Source organism: Hordeum vulgare, chromosome 7H (assembly GCF_904849725.1).
Source record: "Hordeum vulgare subsp. vulgare chromosome 7H, MorexV3_pseudomolecules_assembly, whole genome shotgun sequence".
In the NCBI taxonomy this organism is placed as follows: Eukaryota; Viridiplantae; Streptophyta; class Magnoliopsida; order Poales; family Poaceae; genus Hordeum; species Hordeum vulgare.
In genome coordinates, this window is record NC_058524.1 from 551,740,969 (window position 1) to 551,764,371 (window position 23,403).

The following is a 23,403-nucleotide window of genomic DNA, read 5'->3' on the forward strand; positions in this document are numbered from 1 at the left end:
CCTTTAGTTTCAAAATACCCCTTTTAGTCTCTAAAAGTTCCTCCTGTTTCTTTCACATGGGACTAAAAGGGATTTTTTTTAGTCCCTACATCAAAAAGTCCCTGGAAAGGAACACCCTTTGAACATCCATGGTATTTTAGATTAAGCAAAACTTGCAGTATTTTTTACGGGGTTTTTCCCCTTCTTTGTTTGCAATGAACGGAACTCAGCTTTATTGCTTAGATTGACTATTACATTCTTTTTGGATACAATAAGATTGTTGATCCGGAGCATCATCTAGCCACACCCTCTAGTCACCATCCAATCTTGTTATGAACTATGATAGATTGTTGATCCGGAGCATCGTCCAGTACAGGAGGGAAGAAAAACACAATGCTTGGTTCAGAGCACCATATCTTCAGTACGGCGTCGGTTGAGAACTTATACATTTCAGTGTGATCATCATACACTAGCCGTGCAATAAGGAAGCATGCAAGCAAAACAAGAGCAACGAGTCCCCCCGCTGTGATTCCAATAACTAATGCAAGGCGCAAGTTGTGCCGCCCTGGGGTAGATTTTGTAAATGCTCTTGAATTGCAATCATGGTTGATCATAGGGCCGCATAGATTTGGATTCCCACTGTAGGTAGCATTTGAAAAAGAATCAAACTGTCCTCCAGTTGGAACATCCCCTTCTAGCTTGTTGTTTGAAACATCGAATCTAGAAAGGAAGTGAAGATGACTGAATGCAGATGGTATTGCTCCTGTGAGCTGGTTGTTCGACAGGTCAAGTATTTGCAGGTTTGTGAGGTTACAGATTCCTTGTGGTATTTCACCAGTGAAGCTGTTGGTGCTTAGATTGAGGATGTCGAGCATTTTTAGCTGACCAATCTCAGGGGGAATTATACCAGTGAAATTATTGTTGTGCAGACACAGTTTGCTGGGAAAAGCACTGAGCATCCTGTATTGTCGTGATGGACTCCAAAATACAGGCAACTCAAGGAACTCTGTGCCCAACTTGGCAGCATTTCTCTCTGATAGTAGCATCGGCAACTTTGTCAATGCAACTGGTATATTCCCTGTAAGTTTGTTGCTTGATATGACTAGGAAGATGAGGATGCCCAGTCCATCAATCCAGGACAGTATTGTCCCAGTGAGTTGATTTAATGATAAATCTAGCATCTCCAATTTTGCAAGCTTTGATATCCAAAAAGGAATTTTTCCGACCAATGGGCAAGCATCTATGGTGAGTGAAGATTCTCAAAACCATCAATTGTTTCATCCTGTGGTATGGCTTCACCATTGAAGTTGGTTCCAATCATCAGCGAGGTTGCTGCATGAGTAGATACTTTGAGGAATTGTACCAGTGAAGCCGTTCATTGAAAATTCAGCTACCCTCAGATCCAACATGGTGAAGTTGACTTTGGTAAGGTCCCCGGTAAAACTGTTGTTTCTGAGGGTAATGTATCTGAGATTTGAGCAGTTACCTAGGGCCGATGGCAGCTCACCAGACAAATTGTTGTTGTCAAAGTAGAGTAGCTCCAGTCTTTTCAGCTGGCCGACAGAATCTGGAATCTTGCCACTGAGACCAGCCGATCCAAGATCAAGGGCAGCCAGACTTGTTAACCTGGCTATGCCAGAACCATCAAGAACTCCTTGGAAACCATTGTTGCGCAGCAGGCCAGGAAGAAGCGGAGAAGGGGAGCTCCTACCTGGGCCTTTTGCGGCAGGGAGTCCCTCGGTCGCACAGGAAGGTCGTCCGACTGAGCCGGCCCTGTTCCTTTTTTTTGTTTTTTTCCTTTTGTGCTTATTTCCTTTCCTTTTCATGTTGGTAACCTTTTCATTTGAGGACATCTTAATCACGTTTTACGCCTCTGACACTCTTCGGCCTCCTGGAGGCCGACGGATCCTCTTCGGCCAACCCTAGGCCAACAGGTGGCCCATCTGCCACCCACAGGCCGACCGGGTGGTACTTTTGTTATTTTTAGAAACGCTACCATTCATTTCGAATTTATTATAAATTTGGTGCTGGTTTTGCAAAAAAATCAAGATTGTTGATCCGGAGCATCATGTGGCCACAGCCTCCAGTCACCATCCAGTCTCGTTAAGAAGACTTGTGAGATCTGACATGCTCACCGCTGCAATCAGATTCAAAGCCAACGTCGCCCTTCATCACCTCCAAGGTCAAGTGCTTCAGCCGCCTGGCGGAAGAACACTCATATTTCTGAACAGATGCAAGAACCTGCGCCCTGTGACTGTAGCAATCAATGGACGATGAGTCAAAAGCAAACGCTTGATCGATTACCCTAACAGTTGCCAGGGACTGGATGCCTACAACATTCAGTTCAGGAACCAGGTAGCTCAAGACTGTTGCTTCGAAACAAGAGCACTGCAGCGGTAAACCAACAATGCAGACTCATGGCGCCGATCAACATTTCTCTAACTCAAGACTACTTTTCACATTATCCAAATCATACATCTGGACTTGCCCACCCCTACAAAAGTCCTCCTCCCAAAAGCTATTGCTAGGTCAGCCGGGTAAAGCTAGAGCTAGGTCAGCCGGGTAAACTCTTTACCTACACCAAAGGAACCCCAGGACGCATGTGCACGGTGGCCGCCGGCGGGTGGATGGCGATCAGACCGCTTGCGCTTGTACGTCTGGACAATCTCCTGCCTGCCCTTGGCCATCTCCCTGTCCTCCATCGCCATGGCCTCCCGCTTGACAGTGCCGACCGCCTCATCTTGCGCATCCGCCTGCTGCTTATCCTCCGTGGCTTCCTGAGTGTCCATAGCCGTCACCTCGTCTTGCCGCGCTTGCATGACCAGGCCCCGGTTCCTGCAGTGCTTCCTGATTGAAGTTGTGTGCGCATGCATCTCAGGCTCGTTGTTTCCCCAGGACGTGCCATGTGCAGGCGTCGCTGGATCCTCATTGCCACCAGGCGTGCTGAGTTCATGCACATCCACCTGGTGATTTCCTCCAGGCGTGCTGCGAGAAGGTGTCTCCGCCTGGGTATTTCCTCCAGACGTGCTGACAGAAGGAGGTCTGTGCAGCATCAGTTCTTCCCCCTCCGGGACGATCCCTTTCATGAGCTACGAGCAAATGTAAAACAGATTGATTAGATTGGAGTACATCGCAAGTACACGGATTAGCCATGTATAAATTGACCTTCCCAGCATTCACCCAAGTACAGAAGAATATGTTTGGTTTGTGTGATAATGGTGAAAACTGTATGGTATTGCACAGCTTCCATAAAAAGTATGAGCATTTAGTTGACACCATAATGCCATCCATTTGTTTTACGTACTGGTCTCATGTGTTTCATAAACTGTAAAGACTTGTACTCCCTCTGTAAAGAAATATAAGAGTGTTTAGTGATCTAAACGCTTTTATATTTGTTTACGGAGGGAGTAATAAACTAATAACAATGAACTAGTGAAAAATGTAAGATCTTACACAACCTCCCTAAAAGATGATATAAACAGTACATGCTCAGCATTTAATTGTGAAAATGGCAATTCAATGATGGAGATGGTACCTGCCAGTCTTTAAAATCGTATCTGAAGACAAAATGGTTGTATACCACTTCTCCTGAGCCAACTGCACTAGCAGCAGGTGCATTTCTTGGGCCTGTTGCAGTTGATGAAATAGTATCAGATACAAAACAGGATATACAAGACGACATCAACAAAAGAGCAATAAAGTGATAAAGCCCTTACACACGATATGATGTCCATCATCATTCACATCAATTTCCACTCTGCCATCTTTAACCAGGAATGACAAGGCAAATATGTTCTCCACCGTTTGGGCAAAGGAAATTCTGTTCAAAACAAGGTTTTCAAGCCTTACTTTTTTCTTCCTCCTCAGAACATTAAACAGAGCAGCCATGTTCTTGTCTGTATCAGTCGTTGTTGTCTCTGGATCAGCGAGCTGCATAATGAGGCAGGTTAAATCAACATGTTATTAGAAGTTGATCTTGCCAAAACTGATCTTCGGATAACAGAATACAAAATGGAGATTGGCAAACATCCATTTTACAAAACAATGAGGTAAACATCCATTTACAAATGATGAGCTAAATGAAATTGATAATTAGACCAGCAAACAGATTTAATTAGATGAGCTAAACGAAGTAAACGAATCAGATTTAATTACAAAACTGGTTACTAGGTTTTTATATATTCACAGTAAAAATTAATTAGGATAAATAGCCAATGAAGTATGAACCTGGCACTTGTCTTCGCAAAATAAAAAATAGTACAAGTCCACTAACTTTTGCGATGCAATTACACTACAATTGCATATTGCAATGGAAAGGAGAACAAAACAAATAAGTTGAAGAAAACATGTCCAAACAATTCTCAATTCTTCAATTCACTTATACATCAATGTGGATATATAGGAGTTTACGATAGTAAACCCCATCTTAAGCACTCCAAACAGAGTATACTTCTGCAGTAAACATGGAAGTGCAGCAATTTAATCTCCACAAACTGCTAGACTGTTAACTTCCATGTTTCAAGCACCAAACAGTAAAAGACATACATGACTTTGTTCATTAAAGCATCTAGATGATATACCCACCTGCTCAGGGCGATCATTTCTACACGGTTTTGCAGTCCTCTTTCTGGTGATATGTTTCCTCCGTGGCATCACTTCTGTTGTCATGGGACCAAACCTGTCAGAATAGTAGCCATACATTGTTAGCCAATTGAAATTTGTGTATAAGGCAGGCATCAATGGAAAAAAACATCAATAATCATATGCATTACATGGTGCAGCATCCAGGCACAGCCATGAAGACATGAGACGCGGCAAGCCCAACATGACCCCATCTCAACGAGGCACCCTCACCATCGGCATCCCCTTGCGTCCCAAACTTGTTGAGGAGTGCAGCAACTAAATAGGAAGGCGTGATTCCTAGTGCTGACTGGGACCTTACAGATGCTGCCAAACTGCTGGCAATGTCCAGCAACGCCTCTGCATCAGCTATCTGCTCCCTGGGGTTTATAACTGCAGCAGGAAGGCACAATCGATCAGATTTTAGTAAATAGCATTAGCCGAGAGCAGAAGTGAAACAGAGTAGTAACAGAGCATACAGCTGACAAGAAAATATAACTTGCATTATTTTCTTCTGCGTTGTCGATTTATTGAATTTACATGCCAAATGTGCGTTTCCTAAGGCAAAAATCTGTCCATGTTTATGAGTGGGGCAAACACAGAGTAGCACAGATGCAGCACAGTTTTGTGATTAGGAGAGCCCGCGCACGGCTTAAAAACTAAAAAGGCATGAAAATTCATCAAAGCACGCATTACGCATCGTCGAAACTAGTGAAGCGAAATTCAAAAAAAATGGCGAGCGAGCCTGCCTCACCATGCTGGTGCAGGGTCTCCACCTGCGAGATGACGGACTGGAACCTGACGGAATCCGCGCCCGCAATCTCATCCTTGTCGTCTGCACGGAACACGGCACGTTAGTAGACCCCCAAACCGAACTCCACAACGGCACCCAGAAACAGCAACGCGGAACCAACGCCACCACCGGCGCGGGCGCGCTGGTGGCCACCCTTACCGTTGATCTGGCTCTTGACGGCGAGGTACCGCGACCGCAGCAGCCGGCGGTCCCCGAGCCCCTGGGACCCCTCCTCCTCCTCCTCCGCCGCCGCCGCCGCCGGGGTCACCGGCACCGGCTCCTCGCCCCGGCGGCCCTCCTCCGCGACCCCCTCCGCCATCGCCGCTGTCGGAAAAACCCTAGCACCTCGAGAGGAACCCTGCCCCACGCCGGTGCTTCGAACCAGAGCTTGGAGGATTTCGGAAGCGGTGTTGTGATGAGTGCAGGGGAAGGAACCGGGGAAGGGGGTGGGGTCGGGTATTTGAAGCCGAACCAACGCCGTGACGCTCGCCGCCGGAGGAACCGCCCCGCGTGTGGCTGCAGGTGGGTCCTTGGACTCTCGCGGGCCCGCGCGTCAGTGAGTCTGCGTGGTTCGGCGCGGGGGTGGGGGGCCTCTGCGGATTTTGGGAAGGGGGTATCCCGGTCGTGGGGGGGTGAATCGCGTGCGGTGAAAATTTGAGTCGCGCGGCGGGGGCGGGTCCAGGTGAGCCATGGTCGCGCTCGCGCGCCGTGGGCCGGGGCGTCAGTGAGCCTGCGGCTCGTGGACATTGTTTACAGGACATGGTTCCCGCCCGCTCGGTTCTGCGCTTTTCATACTAGTGTTTTACCGCCGCGGCTCGGCGCTCGCGGTAAATCTTTTTGCGAGAGCCGAAATTTTCGTCCCCCGCCATCGCTTGTGGTTCTGCTGCGCTTCATTTGCCTCGAGACGCCTTTGATTTGATGGTGCGCACCTGATTTGGGAGGGGTGGAGCAATAAAATGGGTTTGCGTTTTGTGGGGGAAAGAGGGCCAGATTTGAGCAGGTCTTTGAATCAATGTTTTGTTCGGTCATCTCAACAAAAGATGTTTTGTTTCGGTCGACACGATGAAGTTTAGATTTGAAGATATCAGTGTTTAGTGCTGCTCCCTCCGTTTGGGTATATATATGGCCGCTCAAAAGTCCACTTAATTTATACTCCCTTCGTTTTAAAATAAGTGTATCAACTTTGTACTAGCTCTAGTATAAAATTGTATTAAGTTTCAAACACTTATTTAGGACAGAGGAAGTAGATGTTACCCAAAACATGGTTCATCCAAGTAATTAAGGGTTTGTAACGCATGTGTCTCAACTCCCCCCCCCCTTTGTGTTTGTTTCTCTCTCGGGCGTGGCCTCACACGGTGCCTCTTGTCTTCCGTGATACTTTTCATGATCGAGGATAGTAGCTAGGATCCAGTGCGTGAGGGGAGGGGGGGTATTCACGTGTTAATTGGACATTCAGTTGGCATGACAACGAGGGTTTAAATCACGTAAACACTTTTTGGTCACGACAAATTAGTCATGCACGCACTTATAGATTACGACAAACTAATGATGCACACACACTTATTGATTACGACAAATTGGCCCACCAACTTTATATACATATCTAGACGAAGGAAGTAATATGTGGTATCCTTTCCATATATTGGAATTGTTTAGAATATGTCCATGCGTTAATCATCACCGTTGGCGGAGCTTACACCAAAAAGTTGAGTGGGTCACACTCAAAGGAATTGCTCTAGCCAGCAATCAACAACCCATGGGTGAGCTATAACGTAAGGAAATTGCTCTAGAGTTGGGTGGGTCATGTCACTTGATGTCTGGCACGCACCTCCGCCCCAATCATGGTCACCATCTTACCCTTAAAAAATGATCATCGTCTTTTGTTTGGCTACTAGTGAAGTTTAAGCCGTTCTCGGTGATTATGTTGTGTGGCACGCCAAATCAATGGATCATGCCTAATATAAATTTGACCGATGTGTCGACCTCAGCATTGCTGATGGGCTTTGGTTAGACCCACTTTGTGAACATGTTGATTGCCACAACTGGGAACTTGAAGGCGTCGGGTGTCGCGAGGAGTGGCCCTTCCATGCCAGACCCCATACAGTGAAAGGCCGTGTCCAAGGGATCATCTTGAGGGGTGTGGCTAGCATTTGGGATTTTTTGCGCAAACCGCTCGGAGAGCGGACCTCTGTATGATGTCCTCGGCGTCCTGTGAGGCATGGGGCCAATACAATCCATGGAGAAAGGCCTTCCCAATCAGCGTTCTTGAGGTCGCATGATTATCGCAAGCCCCTACGTGGATGGCTTGAAGCATCTACGAACGGGCCTCTAAAACACCCGAGCAGGCCGTCTGGTCAATAATCGGTCACAAAAAATGACTCAGACGGGCGGCTTAATCAGGCCTCAAACGCGTGGGCTGGCTGGTAACCCTCATATCCAACCCAAATATGTGGCAGATATGAAGGCGCCTGCTACTTGTGAGTTGCGCATGGGTTTTCCTGGAATAGGAAGAGCGAAGCAATATAATAGTCGATAAGTATTAACCTCAATGAGAACCAAGGTTATCGAATCAATGGAAGAACCCCGCAAATTCCCGTCTTCGGCAACTACACACACAAAAGCAAACACTTGCACCCAACGCGGGCAAGAGGGTTGTCAATCCCCTTGAACTCGTTACTTGCAAGGATTAATTCTGATAGTGATAGATGTATAAAAGGAAAAGTAAAAAACAAAGTAATAAAATTGCAACAAGGTGTTTAGCTTTTTAGCAATATGATTAAGTAGACATAGGTGCTATTTGTGAGTCGAGTTGGGGTTTTCTCAAAAGAGGAAGGGTGAAGCAATATAGTAGATGTAAGTATTTCCCTCAGTTGAGAACCAAGGTTTATCGAACCAATAGGAGAATTAATGCAAATTCTCGTCGTCAGAACCTACACACACAATACCAAACGCTTGCACCCAACGCGGGCAAGAGGGTTGTCAATCCCCTTGGACTCGTTACTTGCAAGGATTAATTTTGATAGTGATAGATACGTAGAAGTAAAAGTAAATAAAAAGTAATAAAAGACAGCAAGGTATTTAGGTTTTTAGCAAATTGATTAAGTAGACACGAGTGGCATAGTTTTCACAAGAGTCTTCTCTCTCGAAAGCAAAGCATACGATGGGTAGACAAATTACTGTTGGGAAATTGATATAAAAGCACATAGTTATGATGTTATTCACGTCAATGATCATGTATATAGGCATCATGTCCATAAACAAGCTGAACGACTCCTACCTGCATCTACTTCTATTACTCCACTCCCAGAGTGTTTCTATGCCTACCTCTAGGTATTAAGTTCATGAAAACAGAGTAATGCTCGGAGCAAGGTGACATGACGTAGACAAACTAAACCCAATAAATATGAATAAACATCATCGTTTTATCCTTAGTAGCAAGAATACAAATATGTATCTTGTCCCCTTCTGTCCCTAGGATATAGAGCACCGCAAGGTTGAGCCCACTACAACGCACCACTCCGACTAAACATAAATCCATCTAGTTGGCCAAACCAAGTGGAAAGACCGGAGAGAAATACGAAGCTATAACAATCATGCATAATATAATTCATAGAAGACTCAATTACTTCCAGTGAATGATCTGATCATAAACTCACAATTCATTGGATCCAAACAAACACACTATATAAAAAGATTACATCGGATAGATAACTGCGAGAATCATAGAGAACATGGTATTGAAGATCAAAGATAAAGAAGAAGCAATCTAGCTACCAGATATTGTTGGGGGACGTTGCATGGGAAACAAAAAATTCCTACTGAAAAGGATCGAGATGGACCTAGAGGGGGGGTGAATAGGTACAAATCCAAATTTTAATAATTACTTAGCAATTTTAGGAAAAAGTGCGGAATATGAGTGTAAGCCTAATAATTGCTATGACAAAGAGTAAGCTATTTAGAGTGAAGTAAGACAAGCGGTAAACAATAATCAAATACAAGCATGTAATAAGGATTAACACAAGTAGAGAGTTAGGGTTAGGAATAACCGAAACACCAAGAGAGACAAGGATGTATCCCGATGTTCACTTCCTTGGAGGGAAGCTACGTCACCGTTAGAGGGGCAGATGTTACCACGAAGGCACACCAACGCCACGAAGGCTCACCCTATTCTCCCTTTTAGATAACTCCACGAAGGCGTTTCTCGACCACTAGTGGTAAGCCTTGAGGTGGCTTCCAAACCTTCACAAACTTTCCGGGGGATATCACAATGGTTTGATTCCTCTCCGAAGACTCCTACCGCCTAGGAGTCTCCAACCTCCAAGAGTAACAAGATCACGGGGATTGCTCAAAACTTGCTCAAATCACAAATCACTTTGGTGGGAAGGAGGAGAGGGAGGCGATCTATCTTTTGATTGGAACAACACTCAAAGGGACTCACAAATGCTCTTGGGATCTAGGATTTGGTGTAGACAAGAGTGAGTGAGAGGAAAGGTGTTCATGGGTGTATTCTAGCTGTGTTCAACACCCTTTCACGAGGTGGGAGAAGATTATATATAGTGGGGAGTGAAATCCAGCCGTTGCAGGTGCTTTAAGTCACACAGGGTCCGGACATCCGACAGTTGCCGGAAGTCCGGGCGTCCGCGAGGGGTCGGACGTCCGCGAGGGGTCGGTCGTCCGAGGCCTGTAGACACGACTGGAACTATTTTGAATTAAACAGCGACCGGACGTCCGGAGAGGACCGGAAATCCTAGTTATACAACTCAACTTCTTCTGGTGGTAGGTTCCGGATTTCCGACGGGGGTCGGACGTCCGGCGATCGGACGTCCGGAGGGAGCCGGATTTCCGAGTTATAGAACTCAACTTCTACTCGTGCAGGCTTCCGGATTACCGGGGCTTGGCCGGATGTCCGGCCCTCGGATGTCCGGAGGGAGCCGGATTTCCGAGTTATATGCCTCACAAACTTCTCGTGAAGGGCTGCGGATTTTCGAAGCCTGCCGGTCGTCCGGCCCTCGGACGTCCGGAGGGAGCCGGATGTCCGAGGCAATAGACCTGTTTTGAATTGAGAACAGAGTGGAGAGTATGTGGTATTGGGTATGATAGTAAAGATGTGGTATGAGCAAGTTCATCGCAAAACCTGTGATCCCCTCTTAATAGTGCGGGATCCCTATACTCAATATCAGTAAACTCAAAAGACTAGTCTACATCATCTTTTCTTAATCCCGAGCCTTCTCGAAATATAAATCCCCAATCTTTTCATGCAACCTTTGGCACATAATTCTCAATCTACTAAAGTACTTGCCATCCTGAGATACACTCAACAAATAGGATTAGTTTCCTATGTATGTGTTGTCATTAACACCAAAAGACGATTAGGGGCATAACATGCACTTTCAATCTCCCCCTTTTTGGTAGTTGATGACAACATATACATAGGTCTCAAAAAGATTTAACATACATTATAGTCTAGGAGATATTTAGTACGGAGCTCCCCCTTTGTATATGCATGATAATAAAAAATCGAAGCTCCAATGGATCAACATGTAGAGATAATAGATCATCATAGGAATAGTGAATCAAGACATAATAGTCTATGATGATATCATAGCAATCCATAGCAAGTCACAACCATTCATAAGTAGCCATACATGAGTTTCCATTACATTAAATCTCCAAAGACTAAAAACTACGATACATTACTCCCCCTTTGGCACCAAGTACCAAAAAGGGAGCCATCAACAGTACCAATCACGCTCAGAGCTCATCATCAGCATCATCAGCCAAGCCACTGCCACCAGCCTCATCAAGGAAATCATACCACTCAGGACCAGAAGGGAAGCCAAAATCAGTAGGAGGAGCAGCAGGAGGGGCCTCATCATCACTCACATCAAGAGCGCTGGAGGCTTTCAGACGAGCCTTGAGGGCATTCTTGGAGGAGAGTAAGCAAGAAACCACATCATGGGTTTGACCACACTGGAAAGAAACGGCCTTCATCAAAGCAGAATGTGCCTTGCCAAGGAATTTGGCAATGCGACCGAGAGGAGCGGAGCTAGATGAGGGGTTGGCGGCCTGTGCAGCAGTGCGGCGAGTGGATGTGGACGATGAGGGGGATTTCTTGGGAGCATAGTCATCCGCCATGTGAGCGGGAATGACCCACTTGCGATGTGTGTGAGTGACAGCCACAGAGAAATCAGCAACATGGTTAATAAGAGCCTGGATGAAAGAGGCGTGAGGAAAGGCTCGCTTGTACTGAAATCTAGCAAGCTGAATCTCATGCCATAGAAAATGAGGCACATTGATTTTGCCCTTGGGGTGCTCGAACAAGTGAGACATGATGTCGATACAATAGCCACTGCAAGAACCCTTATCACCCATCTTGGGATAGATGGTGCGGATGAGACACTGAAAAATGATGAAATAAGGTGACCGCCAGATGGATACCTGGTTAAGGTCCTTCATGCGTTCATCCGCATCAAGCTCACGTAGTGGCTTGAGAAGATTCCCACACGCGTCAATAGACTTAGGCGCATGGTTAGGATCATCCCTATGTATTTTGAAACCGGAATTGGGGAAACCCAGTGCGGCAACAAATGTATCATAAGAAGCTGTGAAGCGAACGTCAGAGGTGATCCAGCTGACAGTGTGGTCTGGGCCAAAATGGCATGTGGCATAGAACTGGTGAATGGTAGCAGCATTAAAGTCACAATGAAAGGCAAACGGGGCGGCAAGCCCCGATGCCTGAATAAGCTCATTGGCACCCGGATATTTCGCCGGGTGCATGCGAATATGCTCAACATCAATAGAGTGATGAATAGATAACCCCTTAGGAACTATGACTGTGGTAAAAATGTTCGCCTGGACGTTTGTGCGGAAACGTGAGTCAGTAGAGTCACGTACGACAGCGTATTGATCAATGTCGCGGCGGAAAGTAAGATATGAAGTTGCGCCAAGTGTGGTGAAGTTCGTGATAGCATGACCTAACGTGGTAGGAGGTTCTAGTGAGATGCGGCGAGCTTCACCTGCAGGCTGGGCAGGAGGAGGTTGTGGCATGTAGGACGCCTTGCGAGTCCCGGGCTTTGGCTTGGACCTTCGATCGACGTGCTGGACAGGAAGGTCCTCGGCGGCAAGCTCCTCCTCGAAGTCGGGGTCATCACCATCAGACGACGAGGGCAGTTGTGGAGACGGAGAACGCCGGGCAGTCCATTTGAAGGGACGAAGTGGCTCATCCGAGTCCGACCCCGTGTTCATAGGGGCGTGAGAGGATGAGCCGGCCACGGTCTTCCGAGCGGTGTGCTTGGTCTTGCCATGGAGCACAAACACCTACGCGGATGAAAAATCCCCAAATGAGGAATGAACATGGAGATACATGGGAGAGAGTGAGAGAATCAAAACAAATGCGAAAGGAGGCGGAGGAGCGACCTGAGGACGGATCCCGCGAAGAATACGGAGGAAGGAGTGGAGGATCCGCGGAGGAGATCGCCCTGATCTCGAGTTTGGCGGCGCAGGCAGGAGCTCCTCGAGCTGGCGGCGGCGGCTGTGGTAGGAAAAGGGGGCGCTGAGGGTTAGGGCAAGAGCCCAGCCCCCGCGCCCAACTATATATAGGCCCGAGGCGTCGGACGTCCGAAGGTGATTGTGGCGTCGGACGACCGACACTGGTCGGACGACCGGAAGGGATTTTGCCGCCGGACGTCCGAGACCTATCGGACGTCCGAGAAGGAGGAGGAGGGAGAGACTAATTCTGGATTTTTTTGTCTTGATGATGAGATGATGACTTGCATGGTTTCGCACACAAAAAATACGAACATAGTTTCCTACAAGCATTACATGTATGAATTGATTTATGCGTACTTTGTAAGCTTAAAAACAGAAAATTAAGACTCACTCCCGCTAAATACATGCCCACATCAAGACACAAACATAATTTGAGTGTGTGTGTGTGTGCAAGGTTTCAAGAGATGTTGTCAAGCTCCAAGATACCAAGTTCACGCCTAAGTTGACAGAACCTAGCTACACTAAGTGACTAGGTGAAAATGTCCGCTAACTCCATGTCGGTACCCACATGGGTAATATCAATGTCACCCTTTTGCACATGGTCTCTCAAGAAATGATACCTAATATCAATATGTTTTGTGCGAGGGTGATCAATGGGGTTCTCGGAGATCTTTATGGCACTTTCATTATCACAGAGAAGAGGAACGTGCCGATACGTGATACCATAATCCGTTAGTGTTTGCCTCATCCATAGCAGTTGGGTTGCACAGCTTGCGGCTGCAATATATTCAGCCTCGGCCGTGGAGAGAGAAACACAGTTCTGCTTCTTCGAGGACCAACTTACCAAGGAGCGTCCAAGAAACTGACATGCACCGGAAGTGGATTTCCGTCCCACTTTATCACCGGCCCAATCCGCATTGGAATACCCAATAAGATCAAACTTTGCATCCTTAGGGTACCATAAGCCTAACTTTGGGGTGTGAACAAGGTATCTAAGAATATGCTTAACCGTCGTGTGATGGCTTTCCCTAGGGGAAGCTTGAAATCTAGCACATATACCTACACTTAACATGATGTCCGGTCTAGATGCGCAAAGATAAAGCAACGAACCAATCATGGAGCGGTAAGTAGATGGGTCAAAAGGAATACCGTTTGTGTCTTCATTTAGAACTACATCGGTGGCCATGGGTGTCTTCATTAGTTTAGCATTTGTCATATCAAATTTTTCAAGAATGTCCTTGAGGTACTTAGTTTGAGACAAGAAAATCCCTTCTTGAAATTGTTGTATTTGAAAACCAAGAAAGAACTTCAAGTCCGTGTTGAGTGACATCTCAAAGGTCTTGGTCATGGAGGCCGCAAACTTCTTGCACAAATGGATGTTAGGAGAACCAAAAATGATGTCATCTACATAGATTTGGCATAAGATCAAATCACCATTTTCCCTCTTAGTAAAAAGACTGGGATCGATCACCCCCACCACAAAGCCATCATCGAGTAGGAACTTCTTAAGATGATCGTACCAAGCACGGGGTGCTTGTTTAAGACCATACAGAGCCTTGTGAAGTTTATATACATGGTCTTTGTGATGAGGGTCAACAAACCCAGGTGGTTGTGATACATATACCTCTTCTTGTAGAGGACCGTTAAGAAAAGCACTTTTCACATCCATTTGATGCAAAGTAAAACCATTGAAAGCAGCATAGGCCAATAAAATGTGAATGGACTCAAGACGAGCAACAGGGGCGAAAGTTTCACCAAAGTCCAAACCTTCAACTTGGGAGTACCCCTGTGCTACTAACCTTGCCTTGTTGCGTAGGACAGTCCCGTTCTCATCTTCCTTGTTCTTGAAAATCCATTTAGTTCCAATGACATTATGTTCCTCAGTTGGTCGTTCTACCAATGACCATACTTCGTTGCGTGTAAAACTGTTTAGCTCCTCTTGCATAGCAAGTAGCCAGTCATTGTCACACAATGCATCCTGAACCCTGTGTGGCACGGTACTAGAGACAAACGAAAAGTGAGCACAAAAGTTTGTTAATTGTTTACGAGTCACTCTACCTTCCGACACGCCTGTGAGGATTTGATCAATATCAACACGACCGGCCACACGTGGCATGATGAAGGTCAAGGTTTCACGAGGTTCGACTTTGTTTCCATCATCAACGTCCTCAACATATGGATCATTTATGTGCGGCGGAAGATATTCCTCTTTGCGTTGCACCTGTTGAGGTTCATCATCAAACATACCCATACTTTGGTCTACCTCTGAAAGTGCATGCTATGCCCCTAATCGTCTTTTGGTGTTAATGACAACACATACATAGGAAACAAATCCAATTTGTTGAGTGTATCTCAGGATGGCAAGTACTTTAGTAAATTGAGAATTATGTGCCAAAGGTTGTCTAAAAAGATTGGGGAGTTATATTTCGAGAAGGCTCGGGATTAAGAAGAGATGATGTAGATTAGTCTTTTGAGTTTACTGATATTGAGTATAGGGATCTCGCACTATTAAGAGGGGATCACAGGTTTTGCGATGAACTTGCTCATACCACATCTTTACTATCATACCAAACACGACACAATCTCCACTCTGTTCTCAATTCAAAACAGGTCTATTGCCTCGGACATCCGGCTCCCTCCGGACGTCCGAGGGCCGGACGACCGGCAGGCTTCGGAAATCCGCACCCCATCACCAGAAGTTTGTGAGGCATATAACTCGGAAATCTGGCTCCCTCCGGACATCCGAGGGCCGGACGTCCGGCCAAGCCCCGGAAATCCGGAAGCATGCACCAGTAGAATTTGTGTTCTATAACTCGGAAATCCGGCTCCCTCCGGACGTCCGAGCACCGGACGTCCGACCCCCGTCGGAAATCCGGAAACTACCACCAGTAGAAGTTGAGTTGTATAACACGGATTTCCGGTCTACTCCGGACGTCCGGACGCTGATAAATTCAAAATAGGTTCAGTCGTATCTACAGGCCTCGGACGACCGACCCCTGTCGGACGTCCGGTCGCTGATAAATTCAAAAGAGTTCCAGTCGTGCCCACAGGCCTCGGACGACCGACCCGTGTCGGACGTCCGGCCCCTCGCGGACGCCCGGACATCCGGCAACTGTCGGACGTCCGGACCCTGTGTGACTTAAGCACCTCCAACGGCTGGATTTCACTCCACACTATATATACTCTTCTCCCACCTCGTGAAAGGGTGTTGAACACAGCTAGAATACACCCAAGAAAACCTTTCCTCTTACTCACTCTTGTCTACACCAAATCCTAGATCCCAAGAGCATTTGTGAGTCCTTTTGAGTGTTGTTCCAATCAAAAGATAGATCGTCGCCCTCTCCTCCTTCCCACCAAAGTGATTTGTGATTTGAGCAAGTTTTGAGCAATCCCCGTGATCTTGTTACTCTTGGAGGTTGGAGACTCCTAGGCGGTAGGAGTCTTCGGAGAGGAATCAAACCATTGTGATATCCCCCGAAAAGTTTGTGAAGGTTTGGAAGCCACCTCAAGGCTTACCACTAGTGGTTGAGAAACGCCTTCGTGGAGTTATCTCAAAGGGAGAATAGGGTGAGCCTTCGTGGCGTTGGTGTGCCTTCGTGGTAACATCCGCCCCTCTAACAGTGACGTAGCTTCCCGCCAAGGAAGTGAACATTGGGATACATCCTTGTCTCTCTCAGAGTTCCGGTTATTCCTAACCCTAACTCTCTACTTGTGTTAATCCTTATTACATACTTGTATTTGATTATTGTTTACCGCTTGTCTTACTTCACTCCAAATAGCTTACTCTTTGTCATAGCAATTATTAGGCTTGCACTCATATTCCGCACTTTAGCCTAAAATTGCTAAGTAATTATTAAAATTTGGATTTGTACCTATTCACCCCCCCTCTAGGTCCATCTCGATCCTTTTCAATTGGTATCAGAGCCTCGTGCTCTATTTGTGTGGCTTAACTGCCCTAGAGCGAGATGGACGTGGATCTAGCTACGGTAGCTCCAGTGCAAAGGGACGGGACTTCCTCGGAAGTCAAGTCTTTCACCTTTGAGGACCTGGAATGGGCCCTTGCCAAGCAAAAAGAGGAGCATGATGCTTCTCTTGAGGCCATGATTCAAATGAGACTAGCATCACTAACCACGAGGACAACCACGTCCCCGAGGGCCTCAGGGCCCCACGTGCATGGTACTTCATTTGGCCAACCACCTCCGGAGAGGAACCAAACTAGTGTTCCATGGCTTTATGCTAGATCTCAAATTGAGAAACCTAAGTACAATCCTGGAGGAAAACCTCCCTTGCTTGATGACAATTCCGATTTTGCTTTGTGGAGAGTTGGTATGGAGGATCATCTTAGGTACACCAATGGTGAGATGCTGGACATCCTTGAGCATGGGTACAATCCTGTAGATCCAAGATGCCTCACGCCTAGAGAAACTTATGACAAGCATCTCAATGACACTGCGATCATGTGCATTGAAGACAAGGAATGAATGACAAGCAACGAAGACCATCCGAAAAGGAATGAATGACAAGCTACGAAGACCATACATTCACATCACAAGTGCCAAGGAATTGTGGGACAACATCATAAGGACCAAGACCGGTACCTCCACTCTTCGGCTTGCTCAATATGAAATTCGAAGGGGCAATTACAGAATTTCTGTATGGAAAAGGGTGAATCTCCCAAGCAACTACTAGAACGGCTCATGACTCTCGCCGCAGACATTGAGTCATGTGACTGTGACAAGACGCAAGATGGCTTCAATCTGACCAAGAGATTTCTTGTGGACAAGTTACTTCACGCTCTTGCTCCGTATCACCATCAAATGGTATGGGACATGAGGCAGCATCATGGTTTCAAAGAAATGACTCCGGATGACATCATATCCACCTTCCAATTATTTGAAGAGTCAAAGGCAAATGCAACAAAGCACCTAGCCATGCATGGCACTTCAACATCAAAGATCAATCTTGCCTTGAAAGCCAAGCATGAGTGTGACGAAGAAGAAAGTGAAGAAGAAGAGGGTGATGATGACTGCGAAGATGGTGATGATGTTGACTCTGATGAAAGCCCATCTTATGAGGACATTGCTCTCTTTGTAAAGAAGTTCAGTGCAGGGAAGTTCAAGGGAAGATTCCCAAAGAAGAAGGTAAGGAAATGCTATAACTGTGCGGAAACCAACCACTTATCCAATGACTGCCCTTATGAGAAGAGAGAAGACAAACCTAGGTTTCCAAAGACCTTTGCAAAGAAGAAGTTGCCAAACCCTATGAACTCCAAGTTCAAGAGAACAGATGGAAGAGCAATGGTTGCACAAGAAGAATCAGATCCAGAAGATGTTGGGGGAGTTGCCGGAGTAGCTCAAGATACACAAAGCACCTTGAGGCTAGTCAACAAAAGTGGTGATGTTGTTCACTACAACTATATGAAGGACTACAAGGGCAACGCTCACAAGTGTTTGATGGCAAAGACTGCCATGGGAGATGAGGAAGACCAAAGCTCCCATGATAAGGTTAAGGTAACTCCACGGTTAAACTCCTTCAGTCTAGTTTCTACTCCCTCTGATGAGTATCTTGATGCGGAAGATCACTATGAGGATAATGATTTAGATCATCCCATGTTTGCTAAAATAAACAAATTTATGTGCTCTCTTAAAGGAAAGAAGCTCACTATGTTTCACATACTTATGGAAATGGTGAGTAAGCACACCAATACCATCAAGGAACTCGAAACCCTCGTCACTGAGGAGAAGGAGAGAAATGAACTCCTTGAGCAGAAAGTCCTCTATGAGGAAGCACAAAATGATGCACTATGTTCAAAAGTAGGCGAAAACCTTGATAAACATGCTAATGATCCTGCCTCCTTGAAAAAGGCTGAATATGTGTGCAAAGAATTACTAAATGATAAAGACCGACTTGTGAACTCTCATGCTTCCCTTTCTAAGGACTGTGAGCGTCTATCCTTGTCTCTCAAAGACAAGGAAGAGAAACTCTCTGTTCTTACAAAGAGCTTTGAGGCACTTAAGGTCACTTATCTTGACACTCTAGCTAAGGCCTACTCCTCACCTATTATCAATGTTGATACCTGCACTACTAACTCTAGTAGTGAACTGACATCTATACTTGAGGAAAACTGTTCATTAAAGGCACAGCTAGACAGAGGTCTCATGACATGTGCACAAGGACAAAAGACTCTCAATGAGATCTTAAGTCGACACAATGGAGGTTTCGCCAAGGAAGGGCTTGGGTTCAACCCAAGCACTGCCAAGAACAGTGCATCTCCTCTCAAGTGTACCACTCCGCTTAAAGAAATATTTGTACGAGAGGGACACACGGAGAAAGGTAAGGTTGTGAGTGGATCGGCCACTAGGGGTTCGTCTACTCACAACAAGACAACCGAATTCATGCCTCCATCCTATGTACTCCGCAAATCAAAGGAAGGAGAGGTCTATGCTAAATTCGTTGGTCCCCGTAATGCATTTCGATTCTATGCTATTTGGGTCCCTAAGACTCTTATAACTAATGTGAAAGGCCCCATGACAAAATGGGTACCTCAAACCAAGTCTTAATTCGTTACAGGCTATTTTCTCCGGAGGAGCCAAATGGGTGATCGACAGTGGATGCACCAATCATATGACCGGAGATAGTAACTTGCTCTATGACTTCATGCAAGCCATTCGACCATACATGAGCATTGTATTTGGTGGAGGGTCGAAAGGGCAGGTAATTGGGTTGGGCAAGGTGGCAATCACTAATGACATGTCTATTGCAAATGTCATGCTTGTCCAATCTCTTCAATATCATTTACTTTCAGTTCGCCAATTGGCTTCCCTCGGTTATGACACATTATTTGGACTAACGGATGTGAAAGTCTTTAAGAGAGACACTCTTGAAGTGGCCTTTGTTGGAGAGTTGGATGGCAACCTTTACACGGTTGATTTCTCGAAAGAGAGCACTTTCCATACAACTTGTCTAATGGCCAAGGCCAACATGGGATGGCTGTGGCATCGCCGGCTCGCCCATGTTGTCATGAAAATCTTCAAAATCTCTTAAACGGCAATCACATCCTTGGACTAACAAATGTATCTTTTAAGAAAGATCGTGTGTGCAGTGCATGCATAGCTGGGAAACAACATCAAACAAGACATCCACCCAAGAACATTGTATCCACTTCGAGGCCGTTAGAGCTCCTTCATGTGGATCTGTTTGGGCCTCCTTCATGGGCAAGTCTTGGAGGGAAAAATTATGGCCTAGTCATTGTTGATGATTACTCAAGATATACATGGGTGTTCTTTCTCAAGTCCAAGGACGAGACGAAGATCACTTTCATTGACTTTGCCAAACAAGCCCAGCGGAAGTTTGACAAGGACATCAAGGCAGTAAGAAGTGATAATGGCTGTGAGTTCAAGAACTACACCCTAGAAGAATTTCTTAGTGATGAGGGAATTGAACATCAGTACTCCGCACCTTACACCCCTCAACAAAATGGTGTGGCAGAGAGGAAGAACCGGACACTTGTGGAAATGGCAAGGTCCATGTTAGATGAATAAAAGTCACCACATAGTTTTTGGGCTCAGGCCGTCAACACAACATGTCATGCATCAAACCGGCTCTTCCTCCGATAAATATTGGAAAAGACTCCATATGAGCTCCTAACTGGGAACAAGCCCAATGTTAAGTACTTTCGTGTGTTTGGATGCAAATGTTTCATCCTCAACAAACGGGAACGGTTAGGAAAATTTCAATCCAAACCAACTGAAGGGATTTTTCTTGGCTATGGGTCAAACTCTCACGCCTACAGAGTCTACAACAAATCCACTGGATGTGTTATAGAAACCTGTGACGTGACGTTTGATGAATTTAACCGCTCCCATGGGGAGCAAGTTGATCTAGATGATGCAGGTGAAGAAGACTCCCCACAAGATACCTTAAATATGGGTGTAGGTGCACTTCTTCCCATGGAACAAAGACCCCATGATGATGATGAATATGATGAGAGTATCTCTCATCCTCAAGACAATTCACTGCCCGTACCTCCACAAGATACTCGCACACACATCATGCCAGTTGTTGAGGATCGAGTGGGAGAACATGTCTCTCACCCCGATGACACTCAAGAACAAGTTGATCTTCAAGAGGTAGACCAAAGTATAGGTATGCTTGATGATGAACCTCAACAGGTGCAACGCGAAGAGGAATATCTTCCTCCGCACCTAAATGATCCATATGTTGAGGACGTTGATGATGGAAACGAAGTCGAACCTCGTGAAACCTTGACCTCCATCATGCCACGTGTGGCCGGTCGTGTTGATATTGATCAAATCCTCACAGGCGTGCCAGAAGGTAGAGTGACTCGTAAACAATTAACAAATTTTTGTGCTCACTTTTTGTTTGTCTCTAGTACCGTGCCACACATGGTTCAGGATGCATTGTGTGACAATTACTGGCTACTTGCTATGCAAGAGGAGCTAAACAGTTTTACACGCAACGAAGTATGGTCATTGGTAGAACGACCAACTGAGGAACATAATGTCATTGGAACTAAATGGATTTTCAAGAACAAGGAAGATGAGAACGGGACTGCCCTACGCAACAAGGCAAGGTTAGTAGCACAGGGGTACTCCCAAGTTGAAGGTTTGGACTTTGGTGAAACTTTCGCCTCTGTTGCTCGTCTTACGTCCATTCGCATTTTATTGGCCTATGCTGCTTTCAATGGTTTTACTTTGCATAAAATGGATGTGAAAAGTGCTTTTCTTAACGGTCCTCTACAAGAAGAGGTATATGTATCACAACCACCTGGGTTTGTTGACCCTCATCACAAAGACCATGTATATAAACTTCACAAGGCTCTGTATGGTCTTAAACAAGCACCCCGTGCTTGGTACGATCATCTTAAGAAGTTCCTACTCGATGATGGCTTTGTGGTGGGGGTGATCGATCCCAGTCTTTTTACTAAGAGGGAAAATGGTGATTTGATCTTATGCCAAATCTATGTAGATGACATCATTTTTGGTTCTCCTAACATCCATTTGTGCAAGAAGTTTGCGGCCTCCATGACCAAGACCTTTGAGATGTCACTCAACACGGACTTGAAGTTCTTTCTTGGTTTTCAAATACAACAATTTCAAGAAGGGATTTTCTTGTCTCAAACTAAGTACCTCAAGGACATTCTTGATAAATTTGATATGACAAATGCTAAACCAATGAAGACACCTATGGCCACCGATGTAGTTCTAAATAAAGACTCAAACGGTATTCCTTTTGACCCATCTACTTACCGCTCCATGATTGGTTCGCTGCTTTATCTTTGCGCATCTAGACCGGACATCATGTTAAGTGTAGGAATATGTGCTAGATTTCAAGCTTCCCCTACGGAAAGCCATCACACGGCAGTTAAGCATATTCTTAGATACCTTGTTCACACCCCAAAGTTAGGCTTATGGTACCCTAAGGATGCAAAGTTTGATCTTATTGGGTATTCCGATGTGGATTGGGACGGTGATAAAGTGGGACGGAAATCCACTTCCGGTGCATGTCAGTTTCTTGGATGCTCCTTGGTAAGTTGGTCCTCGAAGAAGCAGAACTGTGTTTCTCTCTCCACAGCCGAGGCCGAATATATTGCAGCCGCAAGCTGTGTAACCCAACTGCTATGGATGAGGCAAACACTAAAGGATTATGGTATCACGTATCGACACGTTCCTCTTCTCTGTGATAATGAAAGTGCCAGCAAGATCTCCGAGAACCCCATTGATCACCCTCGCACAAAACATATTGATATTAGGTATCATTTCTTGAGAGACCATGTGCAAAAGGGTGACATTGATATTACCCATGTGGGTACCGACATGGAGTTAGCGGACATTTTCACCTAGTCACTTAGTGTAGCTAGGTTCTGTCAACTTAGGCGTGAACTTGGTATCTTGGAGCTTGACAACATCTCTTGAAACCTTGCACACACACACACACTCAAATTATGTTTGTGTCTTGATGTGGGCATGTATTTAGGGGGAGTGAGTCTTAATTTTCTGTTTTTAAGCTTACAAAGTACGCATAAATCAATTCATACATGTAATGCTTGTAGGAAACTATGTTCGTATTTTTTGTGTGCGAAACCATGCAAGTCATCATCTCATCATCAAGACAAAAAAATCCAGAATTAGTCTCTCTCTCCTCCTCCTTCTCGGACGTCCGATAGGTCTCGGACGTCCGGCGGCAAAATCCCTTCCGGTCGTCCGACCAGTGTCGGTCGTCCGACGCCAAAATAACCTCCGGACGTCCGACGCCTCGGGGCCTATATATATAGCTGGGCGCGGGGCTGGGCTCTTGCCCTAACCCTCAGCGCCCCTTTTCCCCCAGCCGCCGCCGCCAGCTCGAGGAGCTCCTGCCCTGCGCTTCCAACCTCGAGATCGGGCCGATCTCCTCCGCGGATCCCCCACTTCTTCCTCTGTATTCTTCGCAGGATCCATCCTCAGGTCACTCCTCCGTCTCCTTTCGCGTTGGATTTGATTTTCTCTCTCTCTCCCATGTATGTC

At 46.0% G+C, this 23,403-nt stretch overlaps 1 protein-coding gene and 1 pseudogene across 1 annotated transcript; both read right to left on the reverse strand.

The window, feature by feature from the left end:
• Nucleotides 1–167: 167 nt before the first annotated feature.
• Nucleotides 168–1,832, reverse strand: LOC123409281 (annotated as a pseudogene).
• Nucleotides 1,833–2,397: 565 nt separating this feature from the next.
• LOC123412774 (non-structural maintenance of chromosomes element 4 homolog A-like) lies at nucleotides 2,398–5,726 on the reverse strand. Its single transcript, XM_045105710.1, has 7 exons — nucleotides 5,552–5,726; nucleotides 5,354–5,434; nucleotides 4,752–4,992; nucleotides 4,564–4,657; nucleotides 3,696–3,909; nucleotides 3,515–3,606; nucleotides 2,398–3,068 (listed from the first exon to the last, which is right to left on the reverse strand). Exons 1-7 carry the CDS (start codon nucleotides 5,709–5,711, stop codon nucleotides 2,529–2,531), a joined length of 1,422 nt encoding a protein of 473 aa, XP_044961645.1. The 5' UTR covers nucleotides 5,712–5,726; the 3' UTR covers nucleotides 2,398–2,528.
• Nucleotides 5,727–23,403: the final 17,677 nt, after the last annotated feature.

What these genes read in the sequence shown, in the direction of transcription:
- LOC123412774 (XM_045105710.1), bottom strand. Translation starts at nt 5,711, where the DNA reads ATGGCGGAGGGGGTCGCGGAGGAGGGCCGCCGGGGCGAGGAGCCGGTG. An exon ending in GAAATGATCGCCCTGAGCAG is followed by an intron (nt 3,910 to 4,563) that starts GTGGGTATATCA and finishes CTCATTATGCAG; the next exon opens with CTCGCTGATCCAGAGACAAC. An exon ending in TGATGGACATCATATCGTGT is followed by an intron (nt 3,607 to 3,695) that starts GTAAGGGCTTTA and finishes CAACTGCAACAG; the next exon opens with GCCCAAGAAATGCACCTGCT.